This window comes from Lethenteron reissneri, chromosome 26 (assembly GCF_015708825.2).
Source record: "Lethenteron reissneri isolate LAM-NWPU_2019-01 chromosome 26, ASM1570882v1, whole genome shotgun sequence".
NCBI classification, from domain to species: domain Eukaryota; kingdom Metazoa; phylum Chordata; class Hyperoartia; order Petromyzontiformes; family Petromyzontidae; genus Lethenteron; species Lethenteron reissneri.
Window position 1 is genome coordinate 4,268,523 of NC_083804.1, and position 19,911 is coordinate 4,288,433.

The 19,911-nt window shown below is 53.6% G+C and overlaps 1 protein-coding gene across 3 annotated transcripts; it reads right to left on the minus strand.

Annotated features, from left to right (window-relative positions):
- Positions 1–8,634: 8,634 nt before the first annotated feature.
- LOC133347521 (protein lin-7 homolog C-like) lies at positions 8,635–19,416 on the minus strand. Of its 3 annotated transcripts, none has more exons than XR_009755725.1 (6): positions 19,050–19,415; positions 17,104–17,222; positions 16,532–16,603; positions 15,433–15,642; positions 14,787–15,002; positions 8,635–10,893 (listed from the first exon to the last, which is right to left on the minus strand). XR_009755725.1 is itself a non-coding variant. In XM_061559850.1 (6 exons), the coding sequence occupies exons 1-5, from the start codon at positions 19,213–19,215 to the stop codon at positions 14,838–14,840; spliced, it is 732 nt and encodes a 243-aa protein (XP_061415834.1). In that variant the 5' UTR covers positions 19,216–19,416; the 3' UTR covers positions 8,635–10,893; positions 14,816–14,837. The 3 variants fall into 3 exon arrangements, 2 of the variants coding, with proteins under 2 accessions (XP_061415834.1, XP_061415835.1); XM_061559850.1 differs by having other exon boundaries at positions 14,816–15,002; positions 19,050–19,416; XM_061559851.1 differs by having other exon boundaries at positions 14,913–15,002.
- Positions 19,417–19,911: the final 495 nt, after the last annotated feature.

Genomic DNA, 19,911 nt, shown 5'->3' on the forward strand with positions numbered 1-19,911 from the left:
GACCGCTTGTGGTTGCGATCGAAACGTAGTAGTTTTTTGCTATTTTCTTTGAACTTATCAACGTGACTTTATCGAAAGACCCGAAGAATATCCCAGCCACCAGCTTCGTCTCAACTGGCATCTAACAACCCACGTGGGAGCAACCTCGGCAGTCGCGTAGCTATCGAGTGTGCAGGCGGTGTAACTGCGTTGGGGCCCCAAAAGTTGAAGCTGGAGGGGCCCAAGGAGTGGGGCCACGAGGAGGAGGGAGGGAGGGAGGGGGTGGGAGGGAATTCTGAATCAGAATGTTTATTTATACTGGTAGGAATCCGATTAGCTATAAAGCTCTTTTTCACACATGTCCAATAGGGGCGGGTCAGAACGTTAGAACAAGAAACAATAAAAAAACGATAGGAGTGCAAAGTATAAGGAAAGGTAAACAAATCTATTTAAAAAAAAACAAATAAAACTAAACTTTTTTTAAAATCTTACCAGATAAAGCCCATAACGGCCACAGCCCCACCCATCGTGTCCCTTACACCGGGGCACGCAACGCCACCAAACAACGGCGACATCTGAAAGCGACTTCACGCGATTGTCCCGTTCCATTATAATACTTGTACTTGTTTACCAAAAAAACAAAAAAACACATCGACAAACCCACACCCACTACCCACGCATCGAAGGACCCTGGCTCACGTCACGCTCTTCCCTGTGCTCTGAACGCCTTCACGAAGAGGGCAGCGCTGCGTCACGCTCGGAGCAACCGATTCACAATATCGGTCAGATGTCGACAGCGCGAACCGTCAATTATCATCATCGTCGTCGTTGTCGTCGTAATCTTCATCTGACCGTGGACTTGTGGAATCTCGCACCACTGCGTCAAGTGAGCAGCGGTCGTTCGACGGGGACACGGCGGCCGAGGCCATGGGAATGTGCAATGTCCGCTGCCAACTCGGAAGACGACTGCCACGCGAACCAGCGCTCATTTGGGCAGGGATAGCCACATCGTGTCTCGACGTAACCAGTCATGCACATCCCCTGGGACAGGACACAGTTGCTTTCCCTTCGCGTGCAATTGACTGCTTGGACTAAATTGAGGCTGCACACCCACCCTGGCGTAACACAGCCACTACCACCACCACCACGAGCACGAGCAGCAGCAGCAGCATCACCCAGTCGCTCGTTAGCTGTGAGCGTGACTGGCTGAGTGAGTGAGTGAGTAGCTGAGTCACTGCGCGAATGAGTGAATGAGACGGAGATGAGAGCTGGTCGCGTGTAATGAGACAGCTGACGTTGGCGTTGACGGGGGCTGTGGTTGACTGAGAGTATGGGGCTTGTGGAGATGTTGAGGGCCTTGCGTGACATGGATCTGGAGTGTTACCCATTGCTGAGCTTCGCGATTTGCTGAGCCGCCGCCTCCTCGTCTTCCGCGCCCCCCCCCCCCCCCCATATCCACTCGCGCCACTCATCCGTCTTCAGCTGGATGAGACAGGCAATGCGAGCAGTTGGAGGTGGATGCGCATGCCCAATAACAAGCGGGACCCCTCGTGCCTGGGACGAGCGGCCTGGGTGGTGCCACGCGGCGTCCACAATTAGCGTCGTGGGCATGGCAGTCAGTTGGCGCGCAAGGCGATGTAGTTTTATTTATTTCGGAGGAGGTGATGGTGGCGGAAACGTATACTCCTGCTCAGAGTAACGCGCCGCTAAATGAGTGAGTTCATCAATTATGTATGAAAATTCTGCAACGGAAATATCTCTTCCCCTGCTTGCACTCCGCGCTTGCCTAATGCCACTGTTAGTCAGGTCAAGTTGATTTTGTTTCAGCAGGTAAAAACTCCGGAGTTTCATTTGCAAGAGGAGTGACCTCGGTTTGCAAGAGTGACACTCTTTCGATTATAAGCTGTCGTGACTGCAGGGATTCGTCTTCTTGGTCATTCAGACGCTGTCTTTCCGACAGACCTGTTCTTCACCTGAGGACGGCTGCTTGCGTTGTGGCCGAAACGTCATTATTTCCCTTCTACGTGACTTTACCGAAAGAACCAAGAAGAAGAGTGACACTGTTGGTGGAAGCAAACTTCTAAACTCAACTTTTCATTCTACCAGGCAAGGCCCACTAAGTTATATAGAAGCGACCTGGCCACAAATGATATCTACACAAAGTACGACATCACGTGGAAATGTATAGCAGCCAAATACTCCAACCTTCATCAACTTCACTCAGAGGCAGCTCTATAGACCCGCCTCTGGAGGATATTTGGCCTACTCTTCCACGCTGGCCTGCTCTCGTCCAGGGGCGGAGCACCTTTCTCTTACTGAGGCTCGAACAGGTGGTTACAAATGTGTTTGGCAGGACCACGCGTTTGCCCACGCATCAGCGTTATCCAATAATAACACGGACATCACGCGCGCGCGGTACCGAGTGTAAAGAGGCCCTCGCAGTGAAAGAAGCGATTAGCGGCGCTAATATTAGACGCGCAGATGCCGCCAGGTCGAATCGTCCACAGCCCTCCAGTACCCAATTAGTGCGGCCCAATGAGTCCACGTGGCGGGCAATTTGATAGTTTTTTGCGCGGGCCGTTTCGGAACTCGGCTGGGGGGGAGGCAAGGGGGGGGGGGGCGAGGGGGGGGGGGCGAGAGGGGGAGAGCGAGGGGGGGGGGGCTTGCGGTTGGGTGGCGCGTGCGGGGGGGGGGCGTCTGGCCCCGCGGGCCGTATGGTCCCCTACACCCCCCCCCCCAACCCTCGGCGTAGCGAGACAAATTGCGCAGCTCTCTCTCCCTCGCCCGCTCCCAAAGCCTCCCAATTACACGGGCCTCGCCAAATGTCAACACGGCCTGACAAGGGCCACGAGCCGACAATTAGCTCCGTCCCCGGCACCCCCAGCCCCGCGCGCCTCGCGTGACGAGCCCCGTGACTTCTCCCGATGTTACGGTCACACATCAGTCTCGCTAGCCCCACCACCACCACCCACCCCCCCAATCTCACCCCACCCCGAGTTTAAATTAGGCCGGGTTGGGAGGTGGGGTGACGAGGCAGTGGGAGGGTATGGAGGGGAGGGGTAAGGAGGTAAAGGTGCAGCCCTGCAATTGCTCGCTCACCCTACTGCTGTCGAAAAAAGCCTCTCCGAGTGGGAGCTCTAAGGAGCACCCCCCCCCCTCTCTCTAGGGTATTTGGTCTACTCTTCCAAGCTGGCCAGATCGACTTGGAAGAGGTGGGAATACTCACGCTTTAGCTCACTGCACAGGCGAGCGGAGCAACAATGCTCACAACACTGAGCAGAGCGCAGAGGGCGGATAAAACAGCACGGTGGCACACACACACAGATCCCTTCCTCGGATCTGCCAGTGGCGGCACCGTGCGGAGAGCAGCGACCGGCTCTCTTGATCTGTGTTTCGATTTGTGCCGAGCGAGTTGTTCCGCTCGGGCTAAACATTCCCGACGTTTCGGTACCGAATTGCAATACAACCAGCCAGAGAGAGACAGAGAGACATAGAGACAGAGAGAGACAGAGGAGCAGAGAGACAGAGAGACAGAGACAGAAAGAGACAGAGAGACAGAGAGCGATAACAAAACAGTCACTGCGGCCGAGTCTCGGACTCTCAGCTGTCAATCCCTTTTCAGTGCCCTACCTTATTACAGAGCAATTCAAAACCTAATTGGTCACCCCGTGCCCCGTATACATCTCAACGTTCATCCTGCAAAGTCCCATCATCACAAGGGAGAGATAAACAAACACATAGACACTCACCACTACGACACTCACCACTAGTACACTCACCACTAGTACACTCACCACGACATACCTGTCAACCCCTTATCAATGCCCCACTGTATTAAAGGCCAATTTAGATCGTATTGGTCACCCCGTGCCCCGTATACATCTCAACGTTCATCCTGCAAAGTCCCATCATCACAAGGGAGAGAAACACAAACAAATAGCCAAAATACAACCCACACAATGTTTTACTCAATTCCCCTGTACAAGAATCCGGCTAACCCGTATGGGTTGACGGGTATGGCCTCTGAACCCACGACCCTCCGAGGTTGATGGCGACCCCTCCCCCCCACCTCCGTTACCGGCGAGTCTTTGCTGCTTCTCGGCACGACGCAAACGCGCGTGCACCTAGCCTGGCACGGGCGCTGCTGCGGCTGGCTGGCGTGACCGCCACTTGAGTCGTTTACGATCAGCGGCTGCTGCGTGCGGCGTGCTAATGATGACGGGTGGGTGGGGGGGGGGTGGCGATACGGTCCCCGTTGTGCAATCGCTTCGCCTTGTTGCAGGCGGCATTGCCGTGTCGATATTTATTGTAATTGCAAGGGGGGGGGGGGGGGGGTTGGTGGTGGTGGGGGGGGCTTTGCCCGTGTCCACAAATTACGGCAGTGGTCCCTGTGCTCGGCTGCTCGAGAGATCCCAAAACATTGACACCACTGCCACGTGCACGCACGACGACACCGACGCCCCCCGTGGAGGCTGTAGCGGCGGGGGGGGGGGGGGGCTGCTGGGGCAAGTGCCGTTCGCGAGCAGCACCGATGAGGGCAGCTGTGTACGTTGAACTTCTTTCGCACCGTACGTAGCCAGCCGTGCTAATCGGAGGTGCGGCCCGGCACACGAGAAGGATGGCCCGCACCACGCCCGGCCGTCTTTGTCTCCCCAGTGCTGATGTTTACACAAAGTGCAACGGATTCTCATTTAAGGCTGGGTCGACCTAAGGGAAGAACATATATCTGGTCCAGGTCGTGAGCTGAAATCGAACTCTGTTCGCCGGGTTCGAAGCGCGGTTCGCTAACCGTTGCGCCACCGCTCCCCAAAATGTAACGCGTGCACTTGCGCACGCATACGCAGAGGAATACACGGACCCACATCCCCCAATCACTCAACCCAACTCCCCACGACTTACTCACCCCTCTCTCCCACCCACACCTCTCTCACCCGCTTGCTATGCACCCCCTCATCCGCATTGCTTCCACAAGCGTTCTTCGCTTGTTTTCAGACGGGGGGGGGGGGGGTCCACTTTCGCCGATACGACTTCAGAGTGAGGGCCGCCACGCATTTGAAACCATTGTGGGTTTGACAGCAGCGCGGTGGGTGCCGCGCTAAAGGCCACGATGGGCCGCCAGTGGCCCGCGGGCCTTGCAGTGAAGGACACCAGGCACCACGCTTTCTCCACCACGTGGCCACACCTCTCATCTGTCAACCACTACTCCTCTATCACTCACACAGCCCGTTCTCTCACCCACACCAAACTATCACTCCATTACACCACCCCCATCACTTACACAGGCCGTTCCCTCACCCACACCACCCCCATCACTCCACCCACACCACCCCCATCACTCACACCCACACCACCCCATCACTCCACCCACACCACCCCCATCACTCCACCCACACCACCCCCATAACTCACACCCACACCACCCCATCACTCCACCCACACCACCCCCATCACTCCACCCCATCACTCCACCCACACCACCCCCATCACTCCACCCACCCCACCCCCATTACTCCACCAACACCACCCCCATCACTCCACCCACACCACCCCCATCACTCCACCAACACCACCCCCATCACTCACACCCACACTACCCCCATCACTCCACCTACACCACCCCCATCACTCCACCCACACCACCCCCATCACTCCACCCACACCACCCCCATCACGCCACCCACACCACCCCCATCACTCCACCCACTCCACCCCCATCACTCCACCCACACCACTCCCATCACTCCACCCACCCCACCCCCATCACTCCACCCACACCACCCCCATCACTCCACCCACACCACCCCCATCACTCCACCCACACCACCCCCATCACTCACACCCACACCACCCCCATCACTCCACCCACACCACTCCCATCACTCCACCCACACCACCCCCATCACTCCACCCACGCCACCCCATCACTCCACCCACACCACCCCATCACTCTCACCCTCTATATGTCACCCCACACCTCCATCATTCAACCCTTCCCTGACGCTCCCCTACCCTCGGTGTCGTTCCTCGCCCCCCCCCCCCCACTCGCGGACCCCGAGCCCCCCCCCCTCTGCCCCCCTCTCCACGCACGGGGCTCGTAACGAGGCGCCGCCTTCGGGGACGCAATTACCGCCGTGCCGTCCGCAATCGATATCGACAGTGCGGGCGGTGGTGACCTTTCTGCTTCCTCGTGTCCCGCCACCTCGCCCGTGTGTGTCTGTGTGCGCCCGTGTCTGTGTGTCTGTGTGTGTCTGTGTGTGTTTGTGTGCACCCGTGTCTGTGTGTGTCTGTGTGTGTGTCTGTGTGTGTCTGTGTGCGTGTCTGTGTGTGTGTGGGGAGCGGTAGTGTAGCGGTTAGCGCTGCGCTATGAACCCGGCGACCCGGGTTCGATTCCCGCTCACGGCCAACACCGGTGACGATTATCTGAACCGGTCCCGGGTCTCCCCTAGGTCGACTTAGCCTCAAATGAGTACCTGGTGCGGTGTGTAAGCATTGCCACTAGGGAGACAAAGGCGGTCGGGCGTGGTTCTGGCCACCCACCCCCTCGTGTACCGTTCCGGCCTTCATAGGTGCTCGCTAACAGCACTTTCCCCTACAGTCTTTGTTGTGTGTCTGCGTGTGTCTTTGTGTAATCCGGCGACCCGGGTTCGATTCCCGCTCACGGCCAACACCCAGTGGCGATTATCTGAACCCGGTCCTAAACCTCCTCCCCGTAGGTTGACTCAGACTCAAATGAGTTACCTTGGTGCAGTGTGTAAACATCGCCGCTGGGGAGACAAAGGCGGTCGGGCGGGCGTGGTGCTGCTCGCGAACAGCACTTGCCCCAACTAGTCTGTGAAGGCTATACGGGGGATCTTTGTCTTTGAATCGGTGTGTGTGGGTAGTAGGTAGTAGACCGCAGTGCTGAGCGCGCTGTGATACGAACCCGGCGACCTGAGTTCGATTCCGGCTCAAGGCAAACGTCAGTGGCAAACATTCATCGGTCCCTGGGGCTCCCCTAGGTCGACCCAGCCCTACACGAGTACCTGGCGTGGCGTATAAAACGTCACCGCTGGGGAGACAAAGGCGGCCGTGGGCGGCATCAGTCACAGTATGTACCACGTGTGCCATGTTTGCCTTAATAGGTACTCGGTAATATCACTTGCCCTCATAGTCTATTAAGGCTATACGGGGGATCTTAGTCTTTTGTTTTGCTAGGCGTGTGTGCATGCATGAGGACGGAAGGGGGGCAGCTAGCTAGCTGATCTTGCTCGGGATGCGGAACCTCAAAGGGTTGGAAGGAGTCGCCAGCCGCCCCCTGGGAGTAGTAGCTGCCTAATGTGCCTTACTGCCTAGGAGGTGTGAATGGTATTCAGAGGGGGGGTGGGGGGGGTTGTGAGACCAGGTAACGAGTCAGGGAAGGATGACCCCCCCGTCCCCCTTCCACCAGGTGAACTGCTGAGCGAGGGTGGCGATTGCGTCCGCACAGCCTTGCGTGTGACATCGTCATCATTGCCTGGACCCAGGAGCGTAGCGAGCGTGGGGGGGGGGGGATCAATGCCGGATGAAGATCGTGCGGGGACTGCAACAAAGGGGCCCTAAATAAAAAAAAATGTTACTTGCATAGTAATTGCACTTTTTCATTTGGTATACAGCCAGATAATACGACAAATCGCTAACCTTAAACACCCAGTATTTCATAAAAGTTGAAGCCATGAAACTACATATGTAGTAGCTACATGTGGCGCCTTCTCTTGCCGTCATCACATCGTCGAAACGCTCACGGTCTCGAACATTTAACGCTGTGGTGGGCGCTCCTTCTTCGCAAAATGCAAGCCACTACAGCTCCGCAGTCGTACCTCTTTGCAATATTACTGCTCTGATTAAATGGCAATAAAACATGGAACGTAAATCGAAGCGTAAATTTAAACCCCCGTTTTAAATGTGTTTTTGTTCTTTTGCACTGTTGTTGAAAACACACCTCTCATGGTGGTTGCCAAGGTGGCACCAACTCGTAGCTTTGGCCACCAGGGGGTGGGGGGTGTGGTGGGGGGGGGGTACGGCTGAATCCTGGATTGCAACCAATGTTTCAGTGGTGTTGGCTTCGGGCAGGGGTCTTCATTGCCACTGGTGGCCCCTGACCACACACAACTTATGAAAACAACCCCCCTATCGTGCAGCCAAACCCTCATGGCTTCAAATGTGTGGCGGCCCTCACACTGACAATGTCTTATCGGCGAAAGTGGGCCCCCCTCTGAAAGTTAGTGAAGAACACTGGCTTCGGGTCTTGGGACAGGCCATTATGAACCTCTTAAGAGACGCACGCTGGTTCACAGTGGCGCTGTTTCACAGTGGTGCTGGCTCGGCGCTACCATTGTCCTTCATAATCGCCCCGTGTGCTGAGAGATGGGCACCCAGCCTACGATCCTGAAGCCCAGATCTTGGAATATCTGGCTAACGTGTCTTTGGAATGACCATTATGAGCCTGGAATGCCACCGTTGCCTCGTGCTACTGAACATCAGTCCAGTTGCGTTGGGGCTGGAGGGGGCTGATCACTTCCACCCCCAGCCACTGTTGAACACCCAGCACGAATGTTAAATTCTAATAGTCAAGGAGGCTGTGTAATCATTGTTGCTACTGGGTTGCAGCACATGCAATGAAAGGTGAAGCAGTGGCGATTAAAGGGTGAACACGAACTAACATTTATTACTGAAAACATCCAAGTCTCTAACGCCTCTTAAATATGGTCAGAAAGACATAAATTATGCATCTGCAACACGCCAATGAGGTATTAAAAAAAAAGAGTATGTAACATCGTACAGCCGAAACTGCAGCACCTCACCAAATCACATCACATCTTCAAGCAAGGCAGTATTACCCCGACACAGTAAACACAAAGGTAAAACTTATAATTAACAACAAAAATAGAACCTGCTAAGTGGTAAACTACGGAACACTGTTAACGCTTCAAAGCCGGGCTACATGTTGAGGCGACTGGGGTCAGAACGTCGTGTGGGTGGCCTTCAAAATTGCTCGATTTCTCCGTCGGCTTGTGACACGCTCTGGTGGAAATGTATCTCGAGCCACGCGAGGACGTTTCACGACCTCACCGGTTACTAAATTAACACCTTCGTATGTACCTCTATATTGTTTAAAACTAAAAAAAAGTATTTCTTGCCAAGCTGCATTTTGGGTAGAGAAATGGCCAAATATCCCAATGCAGGGCAAATGGGAGGATTCTCGTTTAAAAAAACAAAGGGTCTTGAGAGCAAGTGAGGGTTTCCTGGTGTAACAATACGCACCAGCACATGAACATTGACTCGCACAGCACTGTAGTATATAATTAACTCTACGCTGGCTGTATGTTAAACTTCCTTCGCACCGTACGTAGCCATCCGTGCTCATCGGAGGTGCGCGGGAAGGATAACAAACAACACAAACAGAAAAATCACTTCTCGTTTGCTGTACGGGCGAAGTAAAAAAAACAACAACCCTGGGCCAGATTCAAATGTTGACAGCGAACACACCGCTTCAGGGAGTCTCCGTTCTGGTGGTAACGGGGACAATGGGATGGTTTTGTTCACAGCTGGATGAGAGTGAGTACTCGTTACCAGCACGTGGACGGGGCCCAACGTGTCTTCCTGCTCGAAGCACTCCCATTGGCTGTCCCGAGCGAGTGGTGGAAATTTCACATTGCCGTTCGGGGCCAGTCTCTTTGAGAAGACGACCGCTGCTGGTGACGTTACACAAAGCGGTTCGCTCATTGTATCGACTTCAAAAGGATGACAGGCAGGGCTGACCCCTAAAGGAGCTTTGAACTCACAACCTTATGATTGTAAATCAGGCTGGGCTGATCAGCACCAGTTGGGACACGTATGTTCGGGTAATAATATGCCGTAAAAATGTGGAATTTTCGCCACTGATGCAGGGTCGTCAATGGGGTAAGAACAATGCCTAAATATAATTTGACTAGGGAGACACTTTGTTAAAACACGCAGCGATCTTCCTCCGATTGGTCAACTTTGGTCACGTGACCCACGAGTGTTCGATCAGCCCTCGCATTCACATTGGGATCATTTGTTAAGCGGCAGGTAGTTGCGCATAATTACTCTTGACCAACACGAGGTGACGCATTCATTAATCTTGCCCCGATACCCAGAGGCCGCGGGTTGAGTGTGCGACGGCAGAAAGTGAACATGGCACGAACCAGGCACGAGTTTCTCCCTTTGTACTCTTCGCTTTGTAAAACACAATATCGCGTCACTCAACGTGTTGGCAGACTTTAGTAGAATATATGTGGTGGTGGTGTGCACTTTGACCCAGCGACACGGGAGGTTTGGTTGGTGGATCACATATGGATGGGCATCTTGAATCGCATGCTCCAGCAACAAGGACCATGGGAACCAGGCGGTGACCGACGTGGTGGAGTAGTAGAGAAAGTAGGTTGCGGAACAGCAGATTGAGACAGATCTTTTCAAAGTGTTAGCCACTCGTATGCATTGGTTTAATTCTGGTCAAGAATTGGCCAAACATCCCAAGCAGGACCCTTTTGAAAATGAGTGTGAAGACTTTGAGGCGTGTGTGCGATCGTTATTTGGGATTCTGTTTGGAGAGAAATGTGGGCCCACTGTTTAGTTTTTCGTTGCCCACCTACGGTAAGCAGGGGCTTTTGGGATGACGGCCAGCAGAGTGGTCAATTCGTTTAGAAGCCGAGACACCGATTGCTTTCGTACGGCGAGAGCAAGGGGCCATCACGCCCCAAATGCTGAAGATGCTACCACACCTCGCCGTTGCCGCCCGCAGCTCTTAACGCAGTCAATGCCCGACCTCCTAGGTCTGCTCTCAGTCTCCCACCATCTGCCTCCAGGTCTTGCGCTTGGTCACCGAACTCTGCGCGCCACTCCAATGCCTGTCGCGTTAACATGCCCTCTTCCTTCCTGCACACGTGTCCCACCCATCACAAGCTCATTTACACAACATTCTCTACACCGCATTTCCAGGTTACTTCCTCTATCCTCCCACGATATTTCTCCAATGTGCCACGTTCACTTATAGCGAAATACTGTCAGTTAAAACGTCTTATATCCATTGAAATCTCACTGAGCCTGAAGGCTCCAATACAAGTAACCTGCTTGGGCTGTACGGCCAGTTCCTCGTTGAGAATCATTTTGTTTCATGTGTGAAGACACCGGAGTGCCTCTAAAGGAGCACAGAGACCTATGAGAGGAAGAGACTCAACAATAATCTCCTGTGAAGATAGGTTCCACAACCTATTTTCTATACTGCCTCCGATATTCTACAGGCACCATCGGGTAGTCCTGCAGGTTGAGAGTCTCGCCTAGAAGATGATCTGTGCACGATCCACCAACCTTACATTAATAGTAAAGAGATTGCTGGCGTCTGCCACCGCCGTGTATTTAACTGAGATGCATTCCGGGTAATCGCGGTTACAAAGGGACAGCTATTACCACGTCAATCGATTATGCAAGATATAAATTAAAGACATCCTATAACTCTCCTGTTGAAGAGTATTCAGACTCAGTGAGGATTTTCTGGATAAATAAATGATATTCATGTACAGTATTGGTGGTTTCCCTATTTTATAGAATGGCCCCCACCAAGGGAATGTGGAAATTCCACTGCTAGATTGGGCCTGCCAAGTGAGACGAGAACAGAAGGTTGCTAGTTTGAGTAGGGAGGTCTTGGTTTTTCCAGAATTCTACCACCTTCAAGTCAAATACATTTCATTGGCCAAGAGAGCATTGGAACAGTGACTCGATCTGTTGGCAAACCTGAGCCAGCAGGGATTCCACATGTGATAGAACGGAAGCTGGTATCTCCTAGTAGCCTGGTGAGCAACTACTTACAAAAGTGGTACGCACCTATTTGGTAAAGTCACGTAGAAGGGAAATAATCAAAATAAAACATTAAAATTCTCACGACGTTTCGATTGCAACACATTTATTATTTTATTATTATTTTACTATTTTATTATTTCCCTTCTACGTGACTTTACCGAAAGAAGCAAGAAGATGAATCCCTGCAGTCACGAAAGTTTTAAATCGAAATTTAGAACTCACCTGTCTCGGCCTGGGAAAGTTTGCGATGGGTCAAGCTGACCCCCCCCAGGTGGAATTTGAATCTGCAACCTTCTCATTGTGTGGTTAATTAATGCTCTAACCACTATGCCATGTGGTCAGATGATTTCACAATAATAATACTCTAATACAGAACACGGATATTGTGCACTCTTCCTAGTCACCGAAGACTATCCCCCTTCCCTATTTGCTCGAGCACCCTCCCCAGAAAACCCCAAACACTTTCCTATTAGTGTCCGATTAACCACAGATATTGCTTATTTGGTAGCGGGGTTATCCTTCCAGCCCCACCAAATTAGTGCAGTTAATCGATAATTCTACTTCATGTGAAATTGCTTGTTAAACACGGCATTAGTCATATTTCCGTCTTTCCACAAAATCCTTTTATTTGCGTGGGGCCACGGGATGTACGTTTTCTTACTAAGCCTGTGGATATAAACTAAACCATTTTTTATTTTACCAGGTAAGGCCCACTGAGCTATATAGCTCTTTTTCAGAAGTGACCTGGTCACAAATGATAGCTCAACAAAGTGTCGAATCGTGTGGACATTTATAGCAGCCAAATACTTTGAACGCATGTTGATTCTAAATGTGGGGGTAAGAAACTGGAGAAAATCCCACGCAAACCACAGGGAGAGAGACATGCAAAACTCCAAATATACAGCAGGCATCAAGGGTCGGGATCGAACCCACGACCTCAGGCGAGGTAATTAACATCTCGCCACCGTGGATCTCCCAAAGGTTCGAACTTTTCCCACCCCATAACTTTTAGGGACCGAGGCAAAGTGAACATCAACTCTGGTCCCTAAAAGCTTCCGGAATCATTTCGATGCAACTGAACAAGGCCCAGCGATTCTCTAGTCCTCGTGACCGCTGCCCCACGGTACGGATTTCCATGACTGCCAACCATCATGTGGATGCAGTGGTGTTCATTTGCATATGCGTAGAAAGATTAGTAATTACAAAAAGATGGACTGTAGTGGTGGCGGGCGGGGGTCATAAGGGCTCGAGAGTTGAGAGTGCTGCTTTAGACCATCCCCAGTCTTATCTGCGAGTTTTCTCTCCTGTGACCCCGTGCACCCACATCATCGTGATAGTAACAATGATGACCCCAATCCGACCCCAATCGGATCGGGGTTCAGATTCAGGAGTATTTGAAAAGCTAAGCTCACATTTGATGGCATTGGATTCTCACCGACTGCAGATCGGTCACGCGCGCATGTTTGCGCGCACGTACACATTCATACAAGTGCACATGGGCGCACGAAAGTATGCGTACTCATGCGCGCGCCCGTGCTCATGCATGACCAGGTACATGCATGCATGTGTGTACATATGCAATTGTATGAATGTGTACGTGCGCGCAAATATGCGTGTACATGTGACTGGATGTGTGCATAAGTGAAAGCACATGTGCATGCACGCGTGTGCACATGTGCAAGTGTTCATGCACGTGCATCAACATACGCACATAAATACGCACACGCGTACGCATCCAGTCACGCAATTATACCACGTGTACACACACACACGTACATTCACACACGTATTTATGAGCACCAACTCATTCAAGGACACAAACTCAGACACACCTACACACATACATGTGCACTTATATATGTGCACACACGCTCACTCCTGGATACGCACGTACATGGACACACACACACGAGAGCACTCGCACTCACTTGTGTGCAGACAAACAAGCTTTCATATACATACTTATACAAGCACGCACATTCATATATACACACTCAAACCCACCCACGTGCACACACATACGTTCATGTAAATTACAGTAAACATTTTCAGATGACATAAATTTTGTGGCAGAAACAAAAAATACTATCTGCAAGAAATAACAGACAAGGTGAAGAGAGAAGAGAGATCGCTTGGACTGAGAATCAATGCCGACAAAGCAAAGGTGATGGTGATGGGAAAGAAGACCATTTGAGAAGCATCGATTGGGGGCAGGGAATTAGAACAGGACATGAATTTGTATACTTCGGAGGCCTAATATCGCGGGATGAAAGATGTGATAACGATATATAAAGAGGAGGATCGGTCTGACAGCCACAACCTTTGGAGGACTGAACAACATTTGGAGAGATGAAAACATCAGGGCCAAGGTGAAGACATACGAGTGGATGGTGGTTGCAGTACTGCTACTGTACGTTGCAAAATGTTGGACGATGAGTAAGCTGAATATCGTAGTAGCCGAGATGAACCGGATGGGAAGGATTCGAGAAGTTTCTAGACTGCAGAGACTTAAGCGTGAAGAAATAAGAAAACGGCTGAAAATTATTTTACACTCTACGAAGTGAAAGAGAAAAGACCACAGCGGTTCGGGTTCGTTGCAAAACATGAGCTGGGATAGGATCCCGTACTTAGCGATTCCACACACACAAGTGGAACGAAACGGGAGCAGAGGAGAGATGGTGAAGCAAGAGACGTAGAAGAGAAAAGAGTGGGATTGGTTCAGGATTGTTTAGGGAAAGAGATATTCATGCAGCCCCATCGTCGCCAATCAGCTGACGGAAAGGACATATGACGCAGACATACGAATGCACTCACACCCACTCGCGGTGCACAAACACAAAGAGCCCCATAAAGCCTTAACAGACTGTAGGAGCATGGTGCATACACACGCGCACGCATACAAACACACACACACGTGCGCGCGCAAACTTTCACGCAACTACACACGCACGCACTCACTCACTCGGACCCACTTATGCACATGCGCGCGTGGTATGCTCGCCCGCGGGCTGGGCAGTGCCCGGCTAGGAGCTCGTGCTCTGTTGGCGCCGCTTGGCCGTGCGCATTTTCTCGAAGCGAGCCTCCATCTCCTCGAGCACCTTGGGCGTGTAGCGCACGACCAGCTTCACCGAGCCCTGCGCCTGCTTCAGCAGCTCCACGGCACGCTCGTGGTGCTCGCCCTCCACACTCTGCGGCGCCGTGACAGATGCCGGGAGAGACGCGCGCGAGGCGCCGTTACGGACGTCGGAAGAGACACTTGCCACAACAGTCTGCTCAGGTTATCTGGGGTATTTTTATCTTAGCGGGTGAGGGATGCGGGTGACGGATGCCGGTGAGGGATGTGGGTGACTGGGCGAGACGGTGTTGCAGCACTTGCCCCGACAGTCTGCTAACACTATCCGGGGTATCTTTGCCTTAGCGGGTGAGGGATGCTGGTGAGGGATGTCGGTGAGAAATGAGGGTGAGGGATGCGGGTAGCTGGGCGAGACGGCGTTGCAGCACTTGCTCCAGCAATCTGACAACGCGATCCGGGGTGTCTTTGCCTTAGCGGGCAAGGGACGTGAGTGAAAGATGCGAGTGAGGTGTGTGGGTTGGCTGGGGCGAGACAACGTTGCTCACCACGCCGTTGACGGACAGCAGCTGGTCGCCGCGCTTGAGCCCGCCCTGCCGGTCGGCCACGCCACCGGGGATGATGCGGGAGATGTAGATGGGTGAGTTCTGCTCCTTGCCGCCCATCACGTTGAAGCCCAGGCCCTCGTCGGTCTTGGGCAGCTCGACCACGCGGGGATGCGCGTGGCCGTCGCTCGCAGCAAACGCCGCCACCGTCGCCTGTGCAGAGCGGATGCAGCGACAGGCAGGGCGCGGAGACATGGGAACGAATCAAAAGTACGCAGGGGCTTTGGGGAACGGTGGACAGATGGAAGTCAAGATGGAAGGATAAATGGTGAAATGGCAAGATGGTATGTGAACAAATTAATTGATGGACACTTATGGAATGATGGAGAGATGTATAAACTTATGGGCAATGTACACGTCGATGTACAGCGGTTTGGATGGGTGGGCAATGAACTGGCCAAATAGAAGGGAATATGGATGGTCAGACAGATGGAATGGGAAAAATAACAAAGTAAGTTGTAAAAAATAAACGTGAAAAGAATAACTGGTAAGATTGCCTCTGAAATCAATGTTTTAACATTTAAAACTACATTTACAAAGGCCAATCTGTATTCTTCAATTCACAACACAGAAGTATCTGTTAATGCTGATGATGTTGGTGGTCGGTAGAAATAACAAACATATTTGATCCAATCTTAATATAGCCTTAAGACTCCTTTCAGGAAGGGTCCTGAATTGGAGTGTTTGGGACAATTTAATCTGAATTCGTGTTTTTTTTTACACGTGAGGGAACACGCATACTGGGGGATTAACACTCAAATATCCACACAGGGGCTTTACAATCCCAATTGCTGTACTTCCACCTCCTGGAATTCTCGCCGCCCAGCGTGTTGGAAGTGTCACCACACGGTACAATCTTTTCGTGATCCACTAATCCCGTCCCCCAAGTTCTGAATATTACGGACAGGCTGCCACGCACGGTGCTCGTAGATGGCTGGAGAGGACGAGGCAGAACCCTGCATCGGCTGGGCACATCCCTCCATCATTCCATAACCAATGAAGAAGACACCCGGACAGATTAAGGTGGAGAGGGTGGATGTACCTTGGCGGTGGCGAGAGCCCTCATCTCCTGGTTGCCCGTGATGTCCAGGGTCTCATAAATGTACTCATAAACCTGCGGCAGACAACATGGAGGAGCAATATGATTATCGCACAACACCGCACCGAAGGGTGTACAACCATAAACCAAACATTGTGTTAGCCTGAGTCTAACCTTCGGGCAACCATAACCTTAATTCTAATGCTATAACTCTTAACTGTAGCCCTGAATGTTACCCTTGCCTCACCCTAACCCTGACTTTGCATTACCATGGCACAATCCTAAGTCTTACCTAACCCTATCTTAGCTCTGTTATTGCGTAACTCTAACCAACTTGCCAAACGTATCCCTGTCCTTGCATATTGCCTATTCCTAACCGAAATCCATAAATGCTTAACCCTAAACATGAACAAAACCCAGTGCCCAAATCTTATCCCTTGCCTAATCCTTTTCGTTTCCTTTTCTAAACCTTAACACCTCGCCACCGTGGCACGCCGCGGGTTCTGTACGATGGTGGATGACCACGGGGAATCTCCACCGTGGAGGGTGGCCACGAGGAGTCTTTAGAAACCCACCTCTCGCACGGCCGTGCAGAAGTCGCTCTGCAGCACCTTCTGCAGCGCCAGGATCTTGTGCGCGGGCACCTCCCCGCTGCGCTGGAGTCGCTCCAGGAGCTCAATGGCACGGGCTACGTCTGTGTCGACAGCGCGCGAGGCATGGGGGTGTGGGAGGTTAATGGGAAGAGACAGTGACAATGACAACAGCCGTAGCAGCGGCAACAACAAGACAGCAGCAATTTGATTATCCACGTCACCGTCACCACCGAACCGGGCTATGCTAGTGTCAGAGCCAGAAGCGGGCTTGCTGAGGTTTCCTGGTTGAGCGAGCCCTGGTGCTGGGTGTACGTCTCGCCCCACGGGTGTTGCTGATGATGCTGGCTGCAATGTTTTGGCTGCGACAGCGAGGATGGTGCACACAGCAGGGGGACCCGCGTGAGACCCTTGGCTCCCACGAGTGACTTGTGAGCCAGGTTCATGAGTGCACGGAGTGTGATTTGGGTTGCGGGGGGTGGGGGTGAGGGTTGAACGAAGGAGGATGAGAAGGGTGATGAGTTTCTAAGGGAAGGCTGATGAGTGGGGAGTGAGGGCAGGGTAAAGGGGGGGGGGGGGGGATGAGGTGAGTAGGGGAGGCTGAGGGACGGGGTTAAAGTGGAGGATGAGGGGGTGAGTCGGGTAGTGGGGGGGGGCTTCATGGTGGTGAGGGTTGAAGGATTATGAGCGGGGTGAAGTAGGAAATAAGATGGGCGAGGATGAGGTGGGGTTAGTGGATGAAGGTGGGGAGAGTGGGAGATGAGGGTGGGGAGAGTGGGAGATGAGGGTGGGGAGAGTGGGAGATGAGGGGTGGGGAGAGTGGGAGATGATGGTGGGGGAGAGTGGGGGATGAGGGTGGGGAGAGTGGGAGATGAGGGTGGGGAGAGTGGGAGATGAGGGGTGGGGAGAGTGGGAGATGATGGTGGGGGAGAGTGGGGGATGAGGGGTGGGGAGAGTGGGAGATGATGGTGGGGGAGAGTGGGGGATGAGGGTGGGGAGAGTGGGGGATGAGGGGTGGGGGAGAGTGGGGGATGAGGGGTGGGGAGAGTGGGGGATGAGGGGTGGGGAGAGTGGGAGATGAGTGGGGGATGAGGGGTGGGGGGGGGAGAGTGGGTGATGAGGGGTGGGGGGAGTGGGGGATGAGGGGTGTGGAGAGTGGGGGTTGAGGGGTGGGGGAGTGGGGGGTGAGGGGTGGGGGGGGTGAGGGGTGGGTAGAGTGGGGGATGAGGGGTGGGGGATGAGGGGTGGGGGGAGGATGAGGGGTGGGGAGAGTGGGGGATGAGGAGTGGGGGATGAGGGGTGGGGGATGAGGGGTGGGGGGAGTGGGGGATGAGGGGTGGGGGATGAGGGGTGGGGGATGAGGGGTGGGGGGAGTGGGGGATGAGGGGTGGGGGATGAGTGGGGGATGAGGGGTGGGGGGAGTGGGGGATGAGGAGTGGGGGATGAGGAGTAGGGGATGAGGGGTGGGGGGGGAGAGTGGGTGATGAGGGGTGGGGTGAGTGGGGGATGAGGGGTGGGGGGAGTGGGGGATGAGGGGTGGGGGGGGTGAGGGGTGGGGAGAGTGGGGGATGAGGGGTGGGGGGAGGATGAGGGGTGGGGGAGAGTGGGGGATGAGGGGTGGGGGATGAGGGGTGGGGAGAGTGGGGGATGAGGGGTGGGGGATGAGGGGTGGGGGGAGTGGGGGATGAGGGGTGGGGGATGAGGGGTGGGGGAGAGTGGGGGATGAGGAGTAGGGGATGAGGGGTGGGGGGGGAGAGTGGGATATAAGACCCGTCATGGTGGTGAGCGTGCCTGGTAACGGGACCGTATCCCCCGCTCTCGTCCCCCTAGCCCCGGCTCTAGCCCTCTGCCGCGCCCGCGCTCGCCCCGTCGCCGTGCCCGCGGCCGCCGTTGCCGCCGCCGCCGCCGCCGCAGAATCTGAGGCTCCGTACCGCGATCCAGCCGCAGCGGCTCTACCGCTAAGGTCGCCATCATCTTGCCAGCCTCCTCGTGACGTCCACCACCGCGCGATGACGTCACTGGATTCGCGGTGACGCAATTTCTTAGATAGTACGTCGTGGGCGGGCCGGTTTGGGAGGTTTTTATTTGTGACGTCATGTCAACGTGAAAAAAACAACGATGCGATGACGTCACCAACTATTGTCATTGTAGTGCGTATTTAATGTGGCGCTGCACTCTGATGTTGTAGGAGAAAACATTTATTAAAAAGTAAATTTAATTAAGTAGAACGTGTTGTCTATATTTATTTAAAGTTGCGCAATTTGATGTGACGTCACAGTTCTCAAACGCCCCCCCCTCGTCACACATGTCTGACCCCCCCCCCCACTAGGTGCGTGACGTCATTTATGGACGGCCCCTTAAAGCAAGTGCGAGTCTGCCGAATTCGGTTCTCATAGAGTTGCGCTTGTACCGAAGCAATGCTGCTGAAATTAAGGTCCGGTGAGTAATGTACAGAACAAGTTTGTTGTTCACGTGGCGGGAAAGAAATCGAAAAGGAGGCGAAATGTCTCCCAGCGCCGTTCTGTTTATTTTGTCACCAAACGTGACGCGCCCACAACGTTTATCGACGTCACCCGCTCGGTGGCATGACGTCACTCTTCAATGGTGACGTCACTCTTCAATGGTGACGTGGAGTCTCCATTGGGCGGTCCTCCCCATGAGCTCGAGTCGCGTGGCAGCGCAGAGGTGGGGGGGTGTGAGGGAGTAAGTGAGGGGGGGTGAGGGAAGGGGTGGGGGGAGGGAGGGGGAGAGTGAGGGGGGGTGAGGGGTGGGGGGAGTGAGGGAGGGGATGGA